At 38.4% G+C, this 12,385-nt stretch overlaps 1 protein-coding gene across 1 annotated transcript in view; it reads right to left on the bottom strand.

Annotated features, from left to right (window-relative positions):
* LOC123985193 (protein O-mannosyl-transferase TMTC1-like) overlaps window positions 1-12,385 on the bottom strand; it is a 155,120-nt gene that overhangs the window by 122,754 nt on the left and 19,981 nt on the right. The window contains exon 2 of the mRNA XM_046072634.1: window positions 10,817-10,994. Coding sequence (XP_045928590.1) covers window positions 10,817-10,994 — 178 coding nt within the window. The remainder of the gene's footprint in view (window positions 1-10,816; window positions 10,995-12,385) is intronic.

The raw sequence follows: 12,385 nt of genomic DNA on the forward strand, positions 1-12,385 counted from the left end.
TCTTTTATACAGGTAACGAGGTGAGGCAGGTGTATTTGATGTAGATAATTGGTTGGGATTGGGGCTGTGTCTTAAAGAAAGACTAACTGGCTTGTAGGAGCCAGAATACTTGCTGTTTGGTAGGGGGTCATATACTTGTTTTTCCTCATCAGATGGTTATCAATTTTTATAAATTCATATGACGTGATTTTCTGGAATTTTCTTTGGGATTCTGTCTTTCACTGTTAGAATGTACATATGATTAAAATTGTAGATTGTTGCATTCTTTGTAAGTGGGCAAACCTGCAAAATCAGCAAGGGGTCAAATACTTATTTCCCCCACTGTATGTGTAAAACACTACTTTGCAATAAAGCTCCTTCTGATTCTGATTCTTCTGATTCATTACTGTTAATAACTTCAGTTATCACATTACAGTTACTAATAACAAAATCGTTGCATTACTTGTGTACTGGTTCTTCAACTATCCGCATAATGGGAGGAGCTCCAGTTCATGAGGATGCAGAAATGGTAGAGCTGCTAAAGATGTTTTTTGAGGGGTGGACTGATAAGCATGTCCAGTAAGAGGTAAAAATGTAGTTAAAGGCATAGTTCGGCAAGTGAGCTACAGTAAGTTTGTTGTGTGGGTTTGGCCTGTTAACTGCACAGTTCAAATTACATTACATATGCTTACATATATAAGTTTTTCCTTTGAAGTTTCACCATTTATCATCTGATATTTTGATGAGGGCCAGTGTCTTTTTTTTTATATTATTTTCAACAAATTAATATTTGCACTGGTTGGAAGGACAACCTATTTTAAGTTATGTTGCATTGTCATGAAATTCATTATTTAAAAAATAAATGTTTCCAATAAAATGCCAATTAAAGTTTTAAGCATTATTATATAGCCTTTCTCTTCTCTTGAGAATTTGTAATATTAAAGAGCATAAAAGAGAGATCATGTGTATGGTCTCATTATAATAAGGATTTGAGTTGATCTGGGCATATATGAGGTGTAACTAGTAGTGTTACTAGTTACTTTCAGCTGTGAGTAATCTGGTAAAGTAAGGCATTACTTTAAGTAACTACTAATGTGTAATATATTACCTTTTTTGAGTAACTACCCCAACATTCCACGTCACACGATGCAAATCTCCCGTTCCACCACATTCCAAAGATGCTTTATTGGATTGAGACTGTGGAGGCCTTTGGAGTACATTGTCATGTTCAAGAAACCAGTTTGAGATGATTTGAGCTTTGTGACATGGTGCATTATCATGCTGGAAGTAGCCGTCAGAAGATGGTACACTGTGGTCATAAAGGGATGGACATGGTCAGCAACAAGACTCAGGTAGGCTGTCGTGTTTCAACAATGCTCAGTTGGTACTAAGGGGCCCAAAGTGTGCCAAGAAAATATTCCCCACACCATTACACCACCAGCAGCAGGTCTGAACCGTTGATACAAGGCAGGATGGATCCATTCTTTTATGTTGCTTACACCAAATTCTGACCTACCATCTGAATGTCGCAGCTGAAATCGAGACTCATCAGACCAGGCAACGTTTTTCCAATCTTCTATTGTCCAATTTTGGTGAGCCTGTGTGAATTGTCAGTTTCCTGTTCTTAGCTGCCAGGAGTGGTGGATTGGTCTTCTGCTGCTGTAGCCCATCTGCTTTGAGTGTCGACCTGTAGTGAGTTTGTACATTCTGTATACCTTGGTTGTAACTAGGGCTGTACATAACGATTATTTTTTTCGATTAGTCGATTAATCTAACGACTAATTTTGTGTATTCTAAAGAAAACAAAGTTGCCTATTACATATAACATAGCTTAGCAATTTATCCAAAATAAATATCAAAAACATGTCTAATCAATAAATCAATATTTTATTCGATCATCCTGATGAAGCACATTAAAAAAATGACAATAGTAACGTATCTTAAAATGAATCAAATTTCCACATCACTGATAATAATGACAATATCAGACATAAATTAGGCCACTTTACTTAAAACTTTAAATGTTTCTGACAGATTTATTTCAATATTGAGTAATGCAGTATGATAATCAAATGTATTTCTGCTTCAATGTGAGGCAAAGAAAACAACTGAAAGGATTCACAGACTGTACAGACAGCCACAGATTGGTTAGTTTCAGCCGTTTTCTCGCTCATACGTGGCCGTTAAATAAAGAGAAAATATGAAACGGCCGAACGTTAGATGACACACGGTGTAACTTTACGTTACCATGACAGCAGCAGGGCAGAAATTACTTTTGACATGAAGGCCGTGAAGAAATACTTAGAAAATACATTTTAATGGACTATGTGTCCCTGTGCTGATAATGTGCCGTGCTTGTGTGGAGTAAACACGATTTGCGGTGCTGCCATCAGTGCTCCGGGATACTTTCGCTTCACGTGTTCATGCTGCTTCACGTATTTGTGGACAGCAGTTGTGCTGCAGTGAAGCTATTTCCAATTCACAGTGCTCATGGAGCTGCACTTTAGATGGTTGGCATTCTCCTCTGACATCAACAAGGCATTTTCGTCCACACAACTGCCGCTCACTGGATATTTTCTCTTTTTCAGACCATTCTCTGTAAACCCTAGAGATAGCTGTGTGTGAAAATCCCAGTATATATCAGCAGTTTCTGAAATATTCAGACCAGCCCATCTAGCACCAACAACCATGCTACGATCAAAGTCCCTTAAATCCACCGCGGCCCCTCATCGCCAAATTCCTGAACTTCTGAGACAAAGGAAAAGCCCTTCGACTGGCAAGAAGTAAAGGAGAGATGACATACGAGAACAAAAGGATATCGTTCTACAGCGCAGACCTGCAGCGTAGGAGAGACAAGTTCCGTGACGTGAAGAGGACACTGCGAGAGAAGGAGATGGAATACGCGCTGATCTTCCAAGCCCAGCTTCGCGTCAAACATCTGGGAACAGTCAAGTTTTTCGCCACTCCAACCGAAGTGCAACACTTTTTGAAAGATCTCCCAAGTGAGTAGCATGAATCTAACCAAAGTGTCTGCAGTACATACTACACCGCTATAGACACTGATGAGAAGGGTTGTGATTCAAGCTACAACATGATAGCCTAATCCTGTTATCTTCAAATGTTCAAAATAACTGGGACCATGGCTGATGATAAACTGTAGACCCTACGTGCAGGCTAATGAACGTGAAATTATGGTTTACACCACATTGATCGAATGGGATCACACTTCATTTAACCAACTTCTCTATCTTGTACATATTTCTGCCTTATCTCTAATATTGTAAAACAAACTTTCCCATATACAAACTGTTATGAGTGGTTAGTTTTTAATTATCAGCAGTTGCTGGAGCCACCTCTGTTGCTTAAGAGAGTTACCTACCTAATGTGTTTTTGTTACAGGGGTTTTACTAGGCAGTTTTTTACTTTAATGTTTTGGGGTTACATATGGTTTCTCACAAAAACTCGAATTTCTACTTACACACATATCCAGATTACTCTCAGGTTCAGATTCTTGTCTTATCATTATACCCTTGTTCGTTATGTAACTACCTCTAAACTCAATGCAGGGGTGTATTCAGACATCCTTAGAGGCGAATAGAATGATAGTTATCCTTCTGAGACATCTATATAAAGAACTTATATTATGAGTAAATTAACATGTATATCTTGGAATATAAGAGGGGTCGACTCACCAATTAAGAGGAAGAAAATGCTGACATATTTAAAGAGGCAAAATGTAAACATTGCCTTTATCCAAGAGAGCCACCTCACTGACTCTGAACATTTAAAACACAGCGTTAGAGTGGGGAGGGTAATGTTTTCTATTCTTCTTACTCCTCAAAAACAAGAGGCGGCGCCTTGCTCATTAGGAAACACCTGAACTTTAAATTAAATTCAGTTGAAAAGGATAAAAACGGCAGATTGTGAAATAAATAGGAACAAGATATCCTTAGTGAATATATATGGGCCCAATTATGACGACCCGTTTTTCTTTAACAATCTGATTATGAAATTGGCTACAATTGGGGTTCAATGTGTTGTGGGTGGAGACTTTAACTTAGTCTTAAACCCTCTTTTGGATCGATCATTACCCAAAACATCTTCACTATCAAAGGCAGCAACAGCACTAAACCAAGGTATGAAAGACATAGGCATAATTGACGTGTGGCGAACTCTTTATCCAAAGCAGAGGAATTTCGCTTTCTTTTCACCTATGCATAATACACACTCTAGAATTGACATGTTCCTGGTGCCACAAGTTATAATAGCCACAGTGATAGAATGCTCCTATCTAGCAGCTACCTTCTCAGATCATAATCCCATCAAACTCTCCTGGTTGACTGATACTCCACAGCCCACAACCCGCAGGTGGAGATTTAAAAATTACATGTTGAAAGACCCTGAGTTTTTTTCATATATGACTACCAATACTGAAATATTTCATGATGCCAATTGAAATTCCTCTTCACATGCCAACATTTGGGAGGCTCTTAAAGCCTATATGAGAGGTCAAATCTTATCATACAGTGCCCATAAGGTAAAACAAATTAGAGAGAGACTAACCAAACTGGAAAGAGATATTAAAAAGCAGGAACAGGAATACATTGCCACCAAAAAGGAAGAACACTTTAATACACTAACAAAAACAAGGATGCAATATAATAATCTATACACCAGCAAAGAGGAAGCAGCTATGGCCAGAACTAGATATCACTATTATTAATTCAGGAACAAAACAAGTAAACTCTTGGCTTGGCAAATTAAAAAGGAAGCATCTGATAAATTTATACACTCAATATTAACAGAGGACGACAGACTCCTTGATAATTCACCATCCATTAATGCAGAATTCAAACTGGGCAGGACGCTGATAATATTGGAGCTTAAAAGGTTCATGGATGAAATAACTCTTCCAAAATTGCGATGAGGATAGAGATCTGCTTGATGCAGTTATATCAGAAATGGAGGTAATTAATTAATTCTTTACAAAATAACAAGACTCCCAGACCAGACAGCTTCCCTGTCGAGTATTATAAGGTCTTTTCAAAAAAATTCCACTTGCGAACATGATTAAAGAAGCTCTAGAAAATAAAAAATTACCAGACTCATTGGAAATCGCAAAAATCACACTGCTTCCAAACCCGGGCAAGGACAGACAGGTATGGAGCAGACAATGTGCGGTGACTGATCCATATACTGAACACCGCTCAAAAAAATCAAAATCCTATGCTAATAATGTCTATGGATGCAAACAAAGCATTTGACAGGATTGAACCAAGCTTTCTATTTCGGACTCTAGAGACTATGGGCTTTGCAGAGAAATTCACTCAATATGTTAAAACACTTTTTAATGCCCCCAAAGCTAATATATTAACAAATGACATTCTATCTAACACTTTCTCATTATCCAAAGGGTGCAGGCAAGGCTGTCCAAGCTCCCCCCTACTCTTTGCACTTGCAATTGAATCATTAGCCATCACCATCCGCTCTAACACTTCCATAGCAGGAATTAAATTTCACACAAATGAACAGAAACTTTCTCTGTATGTAGATGATCTCCTATTATATACAAACCCGATTCCAAAAGTTGGGACACTGTACAAATTGTGAATAAAAACAGAATGCAATGATGTGGAAGTTTCAAATTTCAATATTTTATTCAGAATACAACATAGATGACATATCAGATGTTGAAACTGAGAAAATGTATCATTTTAAGGGAAAAATAAGTTGACTCGCAATTTAATGGCACCAACACATCTCAAAAAATTTGGGACAAGGCCATGTTTACCACTGTGTGGCATCCCCTCTTCTTTTTATAACAGTCTGCAAACGTCTGAGGACTGAGGAGACAAGTTGCTCAAGTTTAGGAATAGGAATGTTGTCCCATTCTTGTCTAATACAGGCTTCTAGTTGCTCCAACTGTCTTAGGTCTTCTTCGTCGCATCTTCCTCTTTATGATGTGCCAAATGTTTTCTATGGGTGAAAGATCTGGACTGCAGGCTGGCCATTTCAGTACCCGAATCCTTTTTCTACTCAACCATGATGTTGTAATTGATGCAGTATGTGGTCTGGCATTGTCATGTTGGAAAATGCAAGGTCTTCCCTGAATGAGACGACGTCTGGATGTTATTCTAGAACTTGAATATACCTTTCAGCATTGCTGGTGCCTTTCCAGATGTGTAAGCTTCCCATGCCACACGCACTCATGCAACCCCATACCATCAGAGATGCAGGCTTCTGAACTGAGCGCTGATAACAACTTGGGTTGTCCTTGTCCTCTTTAGTCCGAATGACATGGCGTCCCAGTTTTCCAAAACAAACGTCAAATTTTGATTCGTCTGACCACAGAACAGTTTTCCACTTTGCCACAGTCCATTTTAAATTAGCCTTGGCCCAGAGAAAACGCCTGCGCTTCTGGATCCTGTTTAGATATGGCTTCTTTTTTGACCTATAGAGTCGCTGTTGCCTATAGCCGGCAACAGCGAATGGCACAGTGGATTGTGTTCACCGACAATGTTTTCTGGAAGTTTTCCTGAGCCCATGTTATGATTTCCATTACAGTAGCATTCCTGTATGTGATGCAGTGCCGTCTAAGGGCCCGAAGATCACGGCATCCAGTACAGTTTTCTGGCCTTGACCCTTACGCACAGAGATTGTTCCAGATTCTCTGAATCTTTGGATGATATTATGCACTGTAGATGATGATAACTTCAAACTCTTTGCAATTTTTCTCTGAGAAACTCCTTTCTGATATTGCCCGTGATCCTCTGCCCATCTTGACTTCTGAGAGACACTGCCACTCTGAGAGGCTCTTTTTATACCCAATCATGTTGCCAATTGACCTAATGAGTTGCAAATTGGTCCTCCAGCTGTTCCTTATATGTAATTTTAACTTTTCCGGCCTCTTATTGCTACTTGTCCAAAAATTTTGGCTCTCATATAATCCAAAATGTGCCAATATTTGGCATGACATTTCAAAATGTCTCACTTTCAACATTTGATATGTTATCTATATTCTATTGTGAATCAAATATAAGTTTATGAGATTTGTAAATTATTCCATTCCTTTTTTACTCATAATTTGTACAGTGTCCCAACTTTTTTGGAATTGGGTTTGTATAACTGATCCACAAATATCTGTCCCCCCCTCTATTAAAATGCCTCAAACATAGTGCTTTTTTGGTTTAATTTAGAAAAGAGCAAAGCGCTGCATTTTTTAAATGTGGAAGGGGGGGGGGGTCGCAAAATATTTTCAACTTCAAAAAGGGGTCGGACTGCCAGAAAGGTTAAGAACCCCTGCTTTAAAGGATATTCCATTCATGTAAATGTAAATGCTCCGTACTTGTATAGCGCCTTTCTAGTCTTTTCGACCACTCAAAGCGCTTTTTACACTACATCTGCATTCACCATTCACACACATTCATTCACACACATTCATTCACTGAGCCTAAGTGCTCAAACAGAAACTAACATTCACACAGCCGCCAGGGGCAATTCGGTGTTCAGTATCTTGCCCAAGGACACTTCAACATGCAGCCAGCGGGAGCCTCCTGAGCCACAGCCGCCCCATAGGCACAAAAAATGTTTAGCCACACTCACAAACAAGAATCTCACTCACTTCTCGACACAAATATTTCTTTTCTTAGAAGGGCACCTTTGTGGGGGGAACGAGAAATCCAAACAGTTGCTGACTTATACATTGATGATACATACAACTTCCAACAACTAAATGAAAAATTCAACCTTTCCAAAGATAGTTTCTTCAAATTCCTACAAATTAGATACTGGGTTAAGGAGAAATCAAAAGAAACATTCCCATATATCCCAAAAGAAACTTCTCTTGAAACCCACCTATGTAACAAATTACACAGATCAACAAAAGGGATAATATCTTCAATATATTGTATCATCAATGGAGCGTAACCGGATTACGATAAAACATCTACAAGAGAGAGAAATGGGGATAAGACCTAGACTGTATTCATGAGGAGGCAGATTGGCTTCATCTATTGGAACACAAAAACGCAGGCAAATTCAATTTAATATATTCCATAGGACATACTACACACCCTACAGGTTACATAAAATTGACAGCAATTTCCTCTAAATGTCAGAGATGTAAAGTGACCAATGGTGATCTTATACACATGCTATGGAGTTGCCCAATGATAGAAGAATTTTGGAAATGTGTCATTGAATTAACCTCAAGGGTAATAGGAAGTCAAATTGAACAGGACCCAAAACTATGGATCCTCGGGGACACAAGCTCTATTAATGCGAACTACTACAAGAAATACTTTATCTTACTTGCGAGCACTGCAGTAAAGAAATATATTCTGATCAACTGGAAATCTGACAATTCACCATCAGTAAGACATTGGATTAATGAGCTTGAGTCTTATTGCACACTCAAAAAGATATTATATAACGTGAGAGGGAAGCATGGAGCCTTTAGAGAAATCTTGGGCCCCTTCACAGACATTGTGCCTTCTCTGGAAACTTCCTCATCGATGTATTTGCTGTGAGTAATGTGTAGATTTATATAGGTATATATGTATACAGATGACAGATGAGTGTATATATAAGATGTATATAGACTGTTTAGATATATAAATGAAAGGAAACTGAGAACCATACATAGGAACAGGGTGGGGGTGGGATGGGAAAGGTTTGTGTAATATTTGTGTTTTTGTTTTGTATTGATCTTATTTACTTAGCGTTATTTATTTTTTCTTTTGCTTTTGATGTTCAAAATTGAAAATCATCATGCCTGTAAGGTGTGTCTGTGGGGTTATACATTTGTGTACATTCCTTTTGTAAAATGCGATTTTCAATGTATCAAACTGTGGACCCTTAACATCTTGTAAGAGCTTCTATTAATAAAAATAAATAAAAAAAACAAACAAACAATTAAATTAAAGATATGGTAGATCAATAACTTCTGCCTGGTAAGCTTTATTCCACTGACTTGCATCAAAATGTCCTTCTCTGGTTTAATGCTGATCTTCATGGGAGGCATCAGTGTATTGTTTATCACGGTTCCCAGTCAGATTATTTACTGCTTGATAAGGGAGTTCCCCCACTTTGTCACCCCTACTTTTTTTATTATTTTCATTAATGATGTATCCAAAAAAAAAAGTTTTATACAGTTATTTACACCTTGGTCTCCTTGGATATATTAAAAATACCATTATATACAATTACCCTGTCCAGGGTGTACCCTGCCTTTCGCCCAATGTAAACTGGGATTGGCTCCAGCCCCCCGCGACCCTGTACGCAGGATAAGCAGTTGACGATGGATGGATGGATTATATACAATTACAATTACATACAGTATTAACAATACAATACAAGCAGATTTCAATTTGGTCAAAAACTTGCCTCACATTAATAAAATTGTTAATAAATAATATGGTCCTGCAGCATGTTGTTTGGAACAAGGCGTAACTGCACAAATATTTTACATCTGCATATTAACTTTGTGGATGGTCTCTCATGGATTAGGTGGATTCTTTTAAATATCTTGGCTTTTGGATTGACCCTAAACTCAACTTCAAATTGCACATAGACTTCATTATAAGTTGTTTAAGTTCTCTTTACCAATCAATACACTGTTTTACACTTCAAGTCAGGAAAAAAATAATCTCTCAGTTGATACTGCCGATTATAGATTATGCTGATATTATCTATATGAACACCACTGACACCAATCTTAGGCCTCTTACTGTTGTTTTTGATTTACTTTGTAGATTCATTATGAGGTGTCCATTTAACACTGATCACTGCTCTATGTATGAGTCACTTTTACAGCCTAAAGTAAGAAGGGAAATTCACTGGATAAGGTTTATTTTCAAATGTGTCTTCCACACTTCAAACAAGTTTTAGTTCCTTGTAGAGTCTATATCCACTCAGACAAATGCAATATCCCTTTTTTATTATACCAAGAACTGTTTTACTGTAGCCGACCGAAAATCATTTCAATATAAAAGCACCACTTGATTGGAATAATCTTCATCCTACACTAAGATCTATCAGCACTATCAGCTCTGCTTCTTGTCGTCTTTAGCTCTGTCTCTTAAAACAGGATGTTCATGTTATTAATGCTATCAGGTATAATTACATCCATCCATCCATCGTCAACCGCTTATCCTGCATACAGGGTATAATTACATTGGTTTGTTATATATTAGCCTTACACACTGAAAAGTAATAAATTGATTTAGTTTTGGGTGGAATGTTGATGCTGTTTTTCCATTGGTATAATTTAATTTATTTGATTTATTTTGTTGTTTGATTGTTTTAACCTGTTATTTTATCCTTGCATTAACTGATTAACTAATGTTATCTTTAAAAAACGTTATCATGTCGCTGCATGTCCACAACTTGGGGCACCCTTTCTCTCAAGGGATGGCCTCTTAGTTTGGCTTCTAAAGTCAATTGAAGGCGATAGAGGGAAGCCTAAGTAATACCTACGTAGATGGCATTTCAGAAATCTTAGGAAATTAGGATTGGGCGATGTCTACAAAATTGCTATCAGACAATGTCTACAATGAAAAAACGGGATGGACGGTGCCATCGGGTGGGGCGCAGGGATGGGGGTGTTGTGGTTGTCTTATAAAGGAACTTGTTCACTCGCATTTAGTCTCAGTAAAAACGGATCGCAGGTGGATGGACGATGGCATTGTCTATCGGCCCAACCCTACAGTACATTATGTGTATTAATTGACCCAATGGCAGCATACTGGTACATGGAAAACAGTAAATGACCCGTTAATTGGCAGGGCTCCGGACTAACTTTTTGCATTGGATAACAGTCTGTGTGTCATGTACTCACAGCCTCAGTGTGAACGGGGTGCACAGCAAAGAGGAGTGCCGTGACGAAGGCCAGGCGTGAGTCTTCGAATGTCCAGCTCTCACACATGTGCATAAGCAGGCACGTTACGCTGCAGTGCAAACACACGTTGACGATGTGGAAATAGAGAGGTGTCATGCCACCCAGCAGGATGTTCAACCTGACAAACAGAGAGAGAAATATTCAGCACTGTAGGATGAGAGCTGCAGGTAATCTGTTCATGTGTAAATGATGATGAAATGATAGATGATTGAAAAAATTATTAAAACACATACAAAAAAAGACTGAAACAGACTGATACATAAGTACAGTTTGTGTCATTCAATTTTCCAGAAACACTAAGCGTATGAAGGAAAAAAAACATTCAACCTTATCTATAACAATCACTCAGCTATATACCGCTGTGGATTTACTGTGGGAATCTCTAAAGAAAATTAGCATTTATATTTCCTGGATGAAGTGATTGTTTTATAATCCTGAGCAGAATCTCAATCCATTTTCTACACTGCCATGAATTTCAAATGAAAGGAACAGGATTGCTTTGAGAAAATATCAGATTCCCGCCATCTAATCACACCCTGCTTAAGATCTTCCAACAGCTAATCCCTCAGTGAGGAATAACAGTGAGATATGCAATTTTCACTTAGTTTATTATAATAAATATATACACAGGTATTACACCGTGACAATTCCCTCTTCACCCAACACAATATCAACAACCTGATAATAGCAAACCCAGAAAGAGTGACGCATTACAGTGGTTTTGGTTCCAGCTGTCACTCCATATTATATTTTAGACTTTCAAAAACATGGGTGGACTCAACCTCCATCTAAGGCTGAATGATCTGAGTAAATGATCAAACTGTCATTCTGATGAGTCTTGCTATTTAAATTAAACCCTATTAATTAAAGTCCACTCAAAAAGGCGTTTTGCTTATTGTTACTTGACTGTGATGTTCGATCGTCCCTGTGCAGAATGACTAAAATCCTCATCGAAATTATTCAGATTCTACTGTCACAAATATCAGCCCATAATCATGGTCCAGTATGTAACTAAGTGTGATGTGGAAACTTGAAGCCTTCAGGTGACATACACTGAGAATGGAGTATCCAATGACCTAGGAGACATTTAACAAGAGTTAAACAACAAAGGTTGAGGTCAAGGGCAACTGGACTTGGTTGAAGATATTAGAAGACGTTTCGTCCCTCATCCAAGAGACTTCTTCAGTTTTGACTGACTGGTAGGGAAACTCAGGTATTTAACCTCTGGGATCATTAGCTAGGATCGTCGATACCGCTGGTTCGTTAGTGCTCCTGGCTGTGGTAACGACAGTCGTTAGAACCACCCGTGGCCAAGTCTGAACGACCATCGTTGGCATCTTCACCTGAGCAACAACAACAGCTAAACTGTTGTTGTGAACATCTTTTCGTGTGAACTTGATGTTACTGTCCACGGAGTTGATGTGTTCTGTGAAGGCTTGCACTTCTTGGGTTTTAAATTTGACCCAGGTGTCATCGACATACCTGTACCAGTGGCTCGGTGCTGTTCCT

The sequence above is a fragment of the Micropterus dolomieu genome, linkage group LG16, assembly GCF_021292245.1.
Source record: "Micropterus dolomieu isolate WLL.071019.BEF.003 ecotype Adirondacks linkage group LG16, ASM2129224v1, whole genome shotgun sequence".
Taxonomy (NCBI): domain Eukaryota; kingdom Metazoa; phylum Chordata; class Actinopteri; order Centrarchiformes; family Centrarchidae; genus Micropterus; species Micropterus dolomieu.